General features: G+C 36.6%; 2 protein-coding genes across 2 annotated transcripts; one reads left to right on the top strand and one right to left on the bottom strand.

The window, feature by feature from the left end:
• The first annotated feature begins 337 nt into the window (after positions 1 to 337).
• On the top strand, positions 338 to 2,125 carry LOC113349082 (tyrosine/DOPA decarboxylase 1-like). Its single transcript, XM_026593001.1, has one exon. It carries the CDS (start codon positions 367 to 369, stop codon positions 1,939 to 1,941), a length of 1,575 nt encoding a protein of 524 aa, XP_026448786.1. The 5' UTR covers positions 338 to 366; the 3' UTR covers positions 1,942 to 2,125.
• Positions 2,126 to 8,483: 6,358 nt separating this feature from the next.
• On the bottom strand, positions 8,484 to 12,460 carry LOC113349081 (protein CONTINUOUS VASCULAR RING 1-like). The gene is made up of 7 exons (XM_026593000.1): positions 12,039 to 12,460; positions 11,338 to 11,390; positions 10,596 to 10,705; positions 10,180 to 10,347; positions 9,980 to 10,077; positions 9,449 to 9,575; positions 8,484 to 8,784 (listed from the first exon to the last, which is right to left on the bottom strand). The coding sequence occupies exons 1-7, from the start codon at positions 12,186 to 12,188 to the stop codon at positions 8,705 to 8,707; spliced, it is 786 nt and encodes a 261-aa protein (XP_026448785.1). The 5' UTR covers positions 12,189 to 12,460; the 3' UTR covers positions 8,484 to 8,704.
• Positions 12,461 to 13,330: the final 870 nt, after the last annotated feature.

Genomic DNA, 13,330 nt, shown 5'->3' with positions numbered 1-13,330 from the left:
AGTTAGTGATGCCATTGAGATATACACCACTTGGCCACGGCAGGACTCGAACTCCCATGTGCAGTATTTCTAATTAACCAAGCTAGCTACATGCACAGCAGCCTCTATCTTATACAAACAGTAGTTTCAAGTCTCACGGAATGTACCTAATTATTTCCTGCCTCATTGTTAAGGAATTTCTTCTCCAATAATGCACCTTTTAGTCTAGCACTATGGCTTGTGTTGATAAAATAAAGTTGACACCTCTTTTTCTCCTGACCTCTTTAGCGCGTGGTTTGAGCTTTTTCCATATGCTTCATTATCTCTATATAAATCTTTCATTCCTTTTATTCTCAACACCAATTTTCTCTAGCAAAAGTAGTAACAATGGGTAGTCTTCCAACTGATAACCCCGAAAGCATGTCGATATGTTTGCAGAATCCACTTGATCCTGATGAGTTCAGAAGGCAAGGTCACGTGATCATAGATTTTCTTGCTGATTACTACAAAAATGTTGAGAATTATCCGGTTAGAAGCCAAGTTGAACTAGGTTACTTACGCAAACGATTGCCCGAATCAGCTCCGAACGATCCTGAATCTATTGAAACCATTCTTCAAGATGTCACAAATGATATTATCCCTGGTCTTACTCATTGGCAGAGTCCAAACTACTTTGCTTACTTTCCTTCTAGTGGTTCCGTTGCTGGGTTCCTTAGTGAAATGCTCAGTACCGGATTTAATGTTGTGGGGTTCAATTGGATGTCTTCACCGGCCGCAACTGAGTTAGAGAGTATTGTTATGAATTGGCTAGGCCAAATGCTTACACTTCCAAAATCATTTCTCTTCTCGTCAGATGGAAGTTCAGGAGGAGGTGGGGTTTTACAAGGAACCACTTGTGAAGCCATTTTATGCACACTAAGTGCAGCAAGAGATAAAATGTTGAATAAAACTGGTAGAGAAAATATTAATAAGCTGGTTGTTTATGCTTCTGATCAAACTCATTGTGCACTGCAAAAAGCAGCTCAGATTGCCGGTATAAACCCAAAGAACTTCCGTGCAATCTCTACCTCAAAGGCTACAAACTTCGGGCTCTCTCCCAATTCTCTTCAATCTACGATTCTTGCTGATATTGAAACCGGATTAATTCCATTATTTCTATGTGCTACTGTCGGTACAACTTCATCAACAGCAGTAGATCCAATTGGTCCACTTTGCGAGGTTGCAAAAATGTACGGTGTTTGGGTTCACGTGGATGCAGCATATGCTGGAAGTGCTTGTATATGCCCAGAGTTCAGGCACTTCATTGCAGGTGTGGAGGAGGCGGACTCATTTAGTCTAAATGCACACAAGTGGTTCTTCACTACTTTGGATTGTTGTTGTTTATGGGTTAAAGACTCTAGTGCCCTTGTGAAGGCATTATCAACGAATCCAGAGTATCTAAAGAACAAAGCAACAGAATCAAAACAAGTTATCGATTACAAGGATTGGCAAATAGCTCTAAGCAGAAGATTTCGATCGATGAAACTTTGGTTAGTACTTCGTAGCTACGGAATGGCCAACTTGAGAACTTTCCTTAGGAGTCATGTTAAAATGGCTAAGCATTTTCAAGGGCTCATCGGTATGGATAACAGGTTTGAAATTGTGGTTCCTCGAACTTTTGCCATGGTTTGTTTTCGCCTTAAACCAACTGCAATTTTCAAGCAAACACTAGTCGAAAACGATTACATTGAAGCTGCGTCAAATGAGATCAACGGGAAACTGCTTGAATCAGTCAATGCGTCTGGCAGGATATATATGACTCATGCAGTTGTTGGAGGGGTTTACATGATTCGGTTTGCTGTGGGTGCAACACTGACGGAGGAAAGACATGTAACTGGGGCATGGAAGGTGGTACAAGAGCATACAAATTACATACTTGGTGCGTTGGATGGTCATACTACCAATCATCAGATCGTGGCTTAAAGTATCCAAGAAGACACTGAAGTAAAAATCTTTCATGTTCTCAATTTACACTGAAGTTGGAACAAATTTCAATTTAAATCTGATACGATGTAGTTCTTGTTGCTATTCCTAGCATCGTGTATATTACAGACGCAATAGAAAAATATTAATCCAATTCAACTCAATTTAATAAGTTACATATTCTGAGGGAACTTGAGCACTAATCGAGTGAGCTCGTGCCCTTGAACATTTTAGCCGGTGATTTTCCTTAGCTGCAGAGTCATAGATCACTGGCTTGCCAATCTTTCTTCCTTTGCCATCCTGGAGTAAGTATGAACACAGAAATGCACCAACCATAATTCCTCTACATAAGCAAATAACTCATGGAATTTAATAATCATCTGACAATGTCTTGGCAAAATAATAACTCATCCGATGCAAATTCTGACAACAGATTACTCACATACTACCAGCGTGCTTATCCCCAACTTCCTCCGAACCCTCTTCATCTCCTTTAAAGGCATTGGCTTGACTTACTTGTCCTGAGTTCTAATTGCTAACTCCTTAAGACGCCAAGAAGTATAATTCTATTCAGCCCACCGTTCCATCCCACAGTCAATCCCACCGCTGAGGTGGCAATGACTTGGCTTAACTTCATTTTCTACGTGGGTTTCCTTCTTTCCGCTGATGATCGTCCTCCTTTTCCATATTTGTTCTCGTTTATTCTCCGGTAGTATCTTCCTATCATCAAAGAACAGGAATCAATAGAGGAAAACAAACGTCAAGAAGATCTACTGCTAAGTAAGTTGTCCCTTGTTTTCATTGCACTCTTTCTCTTGATTTTTTTTTTCTTTTTTTTTTTTGGAGTTTCAAGTTAGGGTTTCATTGAGTCATAAAATTTCAAAACTTAGATATGTCATTTTTTTTCCTCGATTGATAAGATCCGCATCATTGATTTTCAAATCAGATTAAGAACATTGAATTAAGGTTTGAAGTTTAGATGAGTTACAGAAGCTTATGAGGCAAGCTAAGACTCACAAGGTCTGTGCTAGGTATTCCACTCTTTTTTTTTAATCTCATTTTGGTGGCAGTGAAAATATTCTACTTGTTTTGATGAAGCACAAGTAGAATGCTTAAAGTGGTGGGTCATAATTAACATTACAGCAAAAGGAACTGCTTAGAGTACTTAAGCAACACAAACGTAAATTTATGACGAAACACTCATATTAGGTGCAACTAGAGATCCATATAATCCATTGTAGATGCCCATTTACTTTTCGTGTTTGCCTATATCAGTGATGACTCCATCTTTAACCACTGCGATAACATCATCATTTTTGCTAATAACCCCTTTTGAAAGAATACAAAGAAACTACTAAGCACAAAGTCAAGCCTCTCCTTACCATTTTCTTACAGATTGGAATTTTAGATAGGAAATACTATATCATGAAGAAATGACATACTAGGTTCAATCTGTAAGACTACTATTTCATGATTTAACTAATGATATTTATCTATTACAGGCCAATTATTCTCTTCGAGGTTTTGGAGTGATATATCATTGCCAAAAACCAGAGAAGAACTCTTGAACAGTTAATTTTGCTTTATGATATATGCAATTAACCATAAGAAACACATACTTTATTTATCTAATGAGTAATGAATACTTACGCACTTTATAACTAGGCTGATTTGATTTTTAGGAAGTCCATAACTCTGGTAAACAAGGAGGCAGAACTAAGGTAGACCTGATAGTCTGCTATACAAGGGGATGAGTTGTTGGAAGCCGCATGTACGAAGTGACTACGCTGGGATACATGGGAGCATCACTAATTCGAAATATGATTTCGATAGTCGCAAAGATGGTTGGGATGTCTAGAGTATATAAAAGATAAGCGACAATAGTCACTTGTACCGCTATATCAATTATCATGTTAATTCCGAGTCTTCAAAACAGAAATATTGTCTGATGAAGGGAAAAAACACTCCATCATGTCAGAAGTGTGCTAATAATGGTTACGGTTCTTGGTGTAGTTTTTTTTCTAGATATGCAATATATTTTCCGAAAGTAGTGGATAACAATAATTAAAAATGTTTACATTACAGTAAATGCAATAATTCACAAGTTTTTAAATTGTTGTACGTACAATAGATTGAACCTTAACTTACTGCTGATCCTGTTTTATGGTTGTTATACCAAAAATCTGATAAAGTTCAAAATTTTCACACAAGAAAACATTCTGAAATTTCTATAAACAATGCTATACAAGTAAAACGAAACAAAGTTACATGAACCTTGACAATCAAAATTCCTTGACGATCCACTAGTTAACAATTCCATGAGTATTACACCAAATGTGTAATTAAACATGTGCATTTGTATGATGGCAGGTGTTCTGAAGCACTGCATTACTCTCGGGCAACATATATATCCTAGTCTCCAAAATTTAATAGTGATTCTGTAGTTCATGTATCTCTCACAATCACCGTGGACTGTAATCAACCATCATGGCATTGAGATTTATTCACTCAGAAGTATATTTGTTCGTTGTCTTTAAGTTATCAGGAGGACGGCTTTCATCATGGACATAACACATTCCCCAGCAACATCCACGGGAATCTTTATCCTTGGCCTAAACGATTATCGAGAGTATCTTTCCAATTCCTCCATCTCATTCAGTGCACATCTGAATATAATCTTCTATTATAAACTAGTAAATCGAAATCAACAAAGACATAATTACCCGAATTGAGGAGAAGCCGTCCTATCTTAGTTAAAATCTTGAACTTAATATGCTGCAGCATCGAGCTTTCTAAAGAATTAAACACCTTTGTTCCCTGGATCCGATATATTTTTTTGGGATGATACATTGAAGATCTCTTTCCCTGAGCCGAAACGAAGAAATAAAAGAAGAGAAAAAAAGGATTTTCTTTCGTTCGGAGAAGAATAAAAAGAGGATTAAAAACCCACGTCACCTGAGAGAAGAAAACCACAAAAACAAAAAAGTCATGGCCACCTCAGCAGTGGGATTGACTGTGGGATGAATAGAGTTATTGCGCCAAGAAATGAAAAGATTGCAAGTGATAAAAAAGAGAAGCGGAAAATGTCAAATTCAGATGAAATTGGAAATGCATAAACAAAGGACAATTGGTATGTACATGTTTCCGCACAGGATAAGTTTAGGAACTTCTTTGTATTGCATAATTTAAAAAACAATGAGTGAAACTGAACACCCCTTTTTTAGGCTCCTCCTAATAAAACCATACAGATCCGCAAGTATTTTATTAATCCCGTGATTAAAGTCTACCGGCATTGAGCATTAGCATTAAGACATGATTTTAGTTCTTAATGAGTTAGACACTCTCCAATTAAGTTATTTCTTCCAACTTATCCAATAACTACGGCCAAACCAACCTTCCGCTGAGGAAGGCCTGAGGTCTGGATTAATTGTCCCAAATCTGGCCTATATTAGTTGTCCCAGCTTTAGAGTTTTCCAAACTGCAGTCGGTGTTAGATGGGGGTAGTTTCCTAGTTTGTCTCTATTTAGGCTCTAGGCTCTAACATTAGGTAGAAACCCCTTTTTATTCTTATATACATACAGTATAATAAGGGAAACGCAACGTATATATTTTTTTGGCCAAGGGAAAAGAAGCCGCGGCAGTACAGGTTTTTATTTTCAGTCTCTTTTTGTCTTTCCGAGTAAACAGATTGTCGGGGAATATACAAGGTTTTTGATAAGAACTCAATTTTTGTTGGAAAAGGGAAAGATGGATAAGTTGAATTCAGATATGGTGTTAGAGATACTCACCCGATTACCTATCAAATCCGCCTCGCAATGCAAAAGAGTTTGCAAGATCTGGCCAAGTCTTTTGGGGAAATCAATCACAGGTATGCTTTTCATACGTAGACCTAGATATTGTTGTGATATCAAATTCTAATATACAGAACAATAAATCTAAATTTTACCCAAGAACATCGCAAGATAGTTACAAAGATTGGCAGTATAGATGATGTGTCGGGTTTTAGCTTGGTTGGTTCTTGCAATGGTTTGATATGCTACATAACCACTGCGGATAATGCTATGTGCATTTGCAATCCCATCACTGGTGAACGCGTTCGTGTTCCCATGACGAGCTTACATTATCAGTTAGCTGGATTCAGTTATTGCCACTCCAACAATAAATATATAGTTGTTAGGATCACTTACTTTGAAACTCGCAAGCCACTCTTCCAGGTTTGCACTCTTGGTAATGGCAGCCGCTGGAGAAACATACCAAAATTTACCTACACATTCATGGAACCGGGCGTTTATGTTAATGGGGCTCTTCATTGGTTGAATTTCAAAAAACCTAAGAGGTTAAACAAGAAATCCAACATTGATATTATAGCCTTTGATTTAACAGATGAAACATTTGGGTCTCTCCCTTCCTTCCGATATATACATACAGGTATATTAAGCTTGGGTCGCTTGGAGATAATCTGTATTTGTGTCTTCCTTACATAGAGAAAGGTGAATGTATGATGGATATATGATATGGGTAGGGTATTCGAGAAGAAAATTTTGAATAACTGTGGGCGTAGTACTTGTATAAAAGAAAAAGAGCATACCTTTTATTTGGATCAACAAGTTCAGCAGAAAATGGGATTCAAAATTAAACACAAAATGTCATCTCTTATCCCAAACAAAGAATGAAATTCTACTTTGGCAGCATAACGTTCTCTCTTGTTATGACCGTAAATAAAGATACAACTTTAAAGAAACAATGGTATGCTGAGAGTCCACAAGGGATTAGGGAAGCAATTCCTCATATGAACAGCCTTGTTTCATTGAAAGATTTCGGAGAAGTGCTAGTTCATTGTTAACAGTTAGTTGGCTCGCATTCCATGATTAAGGAATTAGAGTGTTTGGATTTGGGGTCGAGATCGTCTGTGCCACTGCTTGTGTGTGCCCTATGTGCCACACCAATAGAATGACGCCACATCATTCCTCTCATTAAACATGACTAACTAACTAACTAGATTTTCTATATACTGGTAATCTCTTTTTTAGTCCATAATTGATTATCTTTCCTAAATGACTGCTGTTATATATAGAAAATCTAGTTAGTTAGTTAGTCATGGTTAATGAGAGAAATGATGTGGCGTCATTCTATTGGTGTGGCACATAGGGCACACACAAGCAGTGGCACAGACGATCTGGACCCTTGGATTTGAATCGAGAAGCCTACAATATTGGGAAAAAATCTTTTTTCCGTTTCCTAAAGATTTTAATGCCTTTGTGCTTATTGTCGAGAATGCGATTGTCCTTTTGAAGTCCTATTTCATTTATTGTACCAGTCACACCTGCATAAGGGCCCTGCAGAGGACATTCTTCCGTGGTAGCTAATTTTCACTTTTAAGTGTCCATTAATTAACTGGAATTATTTTTATTCTTATAAATCAAAACAAGAAATTTATTTATGTTCTTTATAACCAGACATTGAAAAGGGTTCTTGAAAAGTCATCGTGGCCGTTTGAACTTGCAGATACCCATATCAACTGACCTTGCCCGGGAGAAATGCCATAGGGAAAACATATGATTTGCAGGTTGTGCTAGAAAAGGATATTTAAGTGAGGCTGAAGACTTATGAAATGAGAGAGTAAATTTCAGGGTTGGCCTCAATCTGATAAGGTAGATATGGCTTCACCTGGCCTGTTAACTCTTGCTTATATGTTACCGAAGAAACCTGTTTTGAGGCATAGCAGAATGTTTCGAGGCATATTCAATAAGAACATAGAAAATCAATTACACCTCGTTGGGTTGGGAGAATTGGAAAGCTAAGAATCCAATTATGGGGTAGACTCCAAGGAATGCAATTCAAATCCTGAGAATTCATGTTCAATTTTTAACCCCGAAATTCAATTCCATTGCACTATTGGACCAATGCAATGAAAATCTATTATTTAGTAGGGAATTGGATTCCTAAAAATTAAATTTTTTAATTCGATAGGGAATTCAATTCCTATCGAATTCTCTAGGAACTGGATTCCAAGGAATGGAATTCAATTCCTTGAAACAAACACGCTGTAGATGTAGAACAATTCTACTTGTAGTTCTCGCGTTTCTTAATTTCGTTAATGATTTTCATATTTGGCTGTGATATGCTTCCCTCTAATATAAAACATCAGACTATAAACCCAACAATCTAGAATTGGCATGCTCACAGAGCAACACATATTTCATCATGTACCCATAGTACAATCGGTGGCGATGGTAACACAATCGTTGGCGATGGTTTCAATTCCACTCTACTCGGTTTCTTTATATTTCATCAAATTATGATCATGCACTGTAGGTATGAAAATGCAACTCTGATGTATGAAATTATAGCCTGAATACGTATTTGTGTTACTGTGTATAGCACTTTGGAGCCCACTTTCTAAGGGGTAGGAACTTGCGTGGCACTAAACTTCTTAGCTTCCTTGCTAATCCTAAAAATCCTAAAATCCAGCCAACCAAACAAAGCGGCAGGGGAGATACCTAGTATATATCTAATTAGGGGAGCATGCACTACACTGTAAATAGCATGGTTGAAAACCTATTGAGAAGAAATGTTACATTGCATGCCACTATCATAATCTGGTGATTCGAAATCGAACCAGTAACCAAACATTAATATTCTGACTACCTGAGAACTAAAACAATAAGACCGTGGAGAACTTCACTGCTAACTCAGTGTCACAAGAAGAAATAATGGAATACACAATATATCTGATTCTTCTCAATCTTAATTCCTGCCAGGTCTACTTCTGTCTGGAATTGACTGGGTCTCCAGTGTCAGAAAGAATCTGCGGCATGGACATTCCCCCAGATACAACAATCTCTGGAATAATTCCACATAAAAGACGTGTCAAAAACTGAATTACTGATGACGTGTAATGGCGATATATTTTCTATGCTTTAATGAAACCACACCATATGATATTTGCACTTCTCAATTATAAGAAAAGACAAAAAAACATTATTTTACGATACTTAAAAATCAGAGTTCCTTTCAACAAAAAATTCATATCTAATTCGCTATCCAGCCTCATGGATTAATCCCCTCCTCGAACCCTTTTAGAATGTCTTTAGAATGTCAATGGTCTATTCAACTTCAACTTGCACATGTACATAGGATGGCCATGGGATGAATCAGGGAAGGAACTCAACCACCAAGTTAAGCTTATAGAATTACTAATCGTCAAATTCCGCCATGTATAAAACAAGTGACATTTTCCAACAAATGATAAAAGGAGGAGACATTACATCAATGAAGTCAGGGGTTAAGGAAGTGGAACATAAAAGAGAAGCTAATTTACTTCCAACAAAAGCATTTTCGATTTGGTAACTTCGACATGGGTTTCATTTCTAGCCTACCCCAGAAATGTTTTACCTAGCACAGATTCAAGGTAAAGTTGGTTGCCAAAAGAAAAATCCTTTTATTCCTATGCACATCTTGAAGCCGTACTTATCTAATCAAACTTAAAAGAAACAATAATACTTACCAATTCCTTCACGGACCGATAAATTTGGTCTGATGACATCTTTGCAATTGACTAAGAATATATCCCCAAGGTATAGATGGTTCGTGGGAACATACACACAGAATAGCTCCTCTTCTCCAGAATAATTCTGTTCACACGAGTACGATTTGATGCGTTCAGTAAAAGAACGTAGTAGATAAAACAGACAATACTACAATTAGATTTCTACAGAATTAGCAGTTGAAATCACATTTATAACCAAGTAATGTACTCCAAATTACTATAGTTTGATGCATAGATCCTGTTGCATTGCACTACCAGATAGGGCCACTACAAAAACAGGGCCCAATCCATATATTATCAACTAAATCCAATCTAGTTGGGCAGTATATTCACTCTATTAAGTAGCAGTAGTTTTACTAAAACTAAGTACAACTCGGCTAAAGGAAAGACAGGAGCAAAGGGGAAGTTCAATACAAACTGATAAAGAAATAGAAAAGTACAGGTTCACACTGTCAAACTTGCAAACAATTAGAGAAAAATAGATCAGACCTGAAGAACAAGAGATGAGGTGATAAACCCAAATGCATATTCACCGATACGTGGATGCCTTATGATGGCTACTTCCTTAAAGGCTTGGGTGTTCTGGTCTGTGAAAATAACGGAAACAGGTGATGCCATCCGGGAATGTTTAATGAGACAATGTCAAGCCGAACAAAACCTTAAGAAAAAGATAACAGCAGCAAACATACCTGGAGATATGGCAGAACTAATTTGCTTGGACGCATTGTAAATATGGCGAACAAATGGCATCCTTTTGATAAACCATTCCCCAAGGCTCAGAATTGATGCCCCCAGCCACGATGACATGAACACACCAACCAAGAAGATAAACATTATGGAGGTCATGAATCCAAGACCTAGACAAAGCAAGTCAAAATTATCAAAACCATCCACAAACTAGACTTGTCTGTATATAAAATATTACTACAGGGCTAAAATCAACTATGAGCAACTTGTATGTAGAATGACTAGTAGATCATTCGAAAGGACTGGAAAGTGGAAGAAGTATTTTTCATGGAAGGCTTGACCTAGATATGTTGATCCATCATCCATGTCCAAACCACAAACAAGGAAAAGTAGATAGTTGTTACAAAAAATAGCATACCGAAGATGTTGATTCCCAGATGAGCATAGATTGGAGAGAAAAAGCCATCCACGAAATGAATAAACCACCATGTGATATAAAATGTGATTGCTATTGGCAATAAGATGACACTGCAAACGAAAACTAATCAGAAGAAGAACCAACATAAAGACATTACAAGCTAAATTAATACTTCTTCTGCCAACAAATTAAAGGTCAGCATCCTGGGAAACACGCTCATATATCACAGTATAAACCTGCTTTTCTAGCATTTCCACTTTTCAAGTTAAAAAGACTTTTTTTTGGAGAAAGAACTATAAATGTCAAGTTAGATTAAATATATGATACAAATCACAATCTTTTTTTTCACTTGCAGCATCTATCAACTAGTATATCCAGGTAGTTAATATGCCTACGCTTTATCAAAAGTTCAAAGGATAACATGCAACTATAAACAGCCTAACTCTGTAAGAAAGACTAACATTCATACTGTAAGTACTAGGCGAAGATAATAGGAGATTAAAGTGGTAAGTGACATGGGATACTATAACTTCAAGGGTTAATGGAACGTCCATTTGTAACAACCGTTTAATGATTTATAGTTGATGCATCAAGAAAACTCAGTCTTTCTTCGTCTTTTTTTTACTGGATTACAGAAGAACTAGATAATGGAATGTTAACGTAGTACACAAAATAACTGGGAAGGAATAAAAAACCGGGCTGAGAATCCTGCATTAATCAAGAGAAATATTGATGCACTCACCATCCAGTCATGAATTTTTTTGATGCCCAGCTTCGCACAACTTTGTAGAAAGCCTACACAAAAACAATTATGGAGTTTAAATAAGACAGGAAAATCTAAATGAAAGAAGCAATATACTCAGAACACCTAAAAAGAACAACTGCGTGTACAACAAAGCTTCCTAGATATCAAAAAAAATTGTGCATTCAATATTTTTTATAATCAGCTGTTGTGCATTCAGTATTAACCAATGTTAGTAACTCAACTGCATCTAAACATACACCAGAACCATACTTCCTATCCTTTCCGAACATTTCGATAAAAGAATGATTCATAGGTCAAGCAAGCAAATCAATGAAAATCAATGAAAATTAGGTTTCTACATAAGCCTCTCAGTAATAAAATTAGGTTTCAACTTCAAACCGTAGTGAAATTAAGTTATGATGCCCTGAAAGAATCTAACAAGAAAACAAAATCTATTACAAAAAAAAATTGAGTTCCTGATGAAAACCTATTTCCCCAGTAACACTAATTTAGGTTTTAAAATAAACTCACACAAACCTAAATTTATAATTCCCAGCAAAATTGAACAAAATTGACGAAAACCAAACAAATCTGCAACTAGAATTCCCAGCAAAAATCAATAAAACCTAAAAACGATTTCTCATACAATTACAGCATCGATCCACCATGAAAAAGTAAGAAAAGGGAAAAAAACTGACCTCGCGACCAGAGTGATGAGAAGAAGAAGCAGATGAAGAAGAAGGCTTGGAAGATGATTCATCGTGGTGAATAGAATTATCATCTGCAACTGGTATGAGAAGTTCACGATCTCTATTTGCCATTGCTATAGGCGATTTCTCATCGCCCATCAGATTCAAAAATAAGCAGCCGTGATCAGAAAAAACACTTTATGAATTTCTCTTTATTTATTTGTTACTTTTTTTTTCTTTTTTTCGAATTTTTCTTCTTTTTATTTAGGGTTTTGAAAGAAAGAATTTCAAGAAAAATCAAACTGACTGACTTTTCTATTTCTTTTGGTTTCTTCGTCTTGTTTTTGTTGTTTCTTCGTTCCACTAATATCCAATCCAAGTAATGCCCATGTGAAGAAGCCAACGCGAAATGATTTCCAACTGATATTTGTTTTTGGTATAACATTCTTTGGGTTTCTTAGAATTTATAATTAGACCCTTTATTTTCCTAACTCGTATGTTATCATCTCTGAGCGCCCATAATCTGTTTTGCCTGTTTGGATACCAGAAGCAGTCATCAGAAGCAAAATGTTATTCCCTCACAAAAAAACTAACTTTTGTAAGTCATTCGAAAATTGTGTAGTGTGTACTCAAACTAATTTCTGACTTTTCTGTTTTCAGAAGTCAAAAAACAGCTTCTTGAGTAACACCAAACAAGTTGTACAATTTTTATGGGTTATGAGTTATGAACGTTAACATTATGGTTCATCGAACTCGTTTCACCCACAATACCCGGTCTTACATACTTACAACAACAAGTAAGAACACGTAACTCTTTAGGTATTTAGCAACCGAAGTTTTTCTTCTTTCCTTTTTATCTTTTAGTGCATCATCATTACATATTGCAGTGAAGATCTGCCATGAACTAACTCACAATATAAGCAGCATAACGAACACAAAAACATATTGCAACAATTCTATTTTATCCATCAAAGGAAGATCACAAAACTTTTCCAGAATAGGACTGCATTAGACATTCACTTTCTAAGTAATGTCGGACTCTCTATAAGTCGAGACCATCTATCAAACTGATAGACTCCGGCTATTATAAATCTTCTCCAGCGTATTTATATTGCCAGTATTAGGAAAATAACCATGCTCTAAAGTGTGCACAAGCCTTGGACAATAATATGCCCACGGAGCAGTTTCATAACCAACTGGAGGTACTTATATCTGACTTGCTTTGTCCAACTCGAGTCGATGATGCCTCACCTGTCCTAGATGATTTGGTAACTTCTCCTATAGATATAAAGTTCTTTAAA

The sequence above is a fragment of the Papaver somniferum genome, chromosome 2 (assembly GCF_003573695.1).
Source record: "Papaver somniferum cultivar HN1 chromosome 2, ASM357369v1, whole genome shotgun sequence".
NCBI classification, from domain to species: Eukaryota; Viridiplantae; Streptophyta; class Magnoliopsida; order Ranunculales; family Papaveraceae; genus Papaver; species Papaver somniferum.
Note: the sequence above shows the minus strand (reverse complement) of the source record. Positions and strands in the feature narration are given on the sequence as shown.

Excerpts from the sequence above, each read along its gene's own strand:
- LOC113349081 (XM_026593000.1), bottom strand. The coding sequence starts at position 12,188 with ATGGGCGATGAGAAATCGCCTATAGCAATGGCAAATAGAGATCGTGAA. Across the intron at positions 10,706-11,337 it reads AAAAAATTCATGACTGGATG|TGTCATCTTATTGCCAATAG; the intron begins GTGAGTGCATCA and ends TTTCGTTTGCAG. Across the intron at positions 9,576-9,979 it reads CCTCATCTCTTGTTCTTCAG|AATTATTCTGGAGAAGAGGA; the intron begins GTCTGATCTATT and ends TCGTGTGAACAG.
- LOC113349082 (XM_026593001.1), top strand. The coding sequence starts at position 367 with ATGGGTAGTCTTCCAACTGATAACCCCGAAAGCATGTCGATATGTTTG.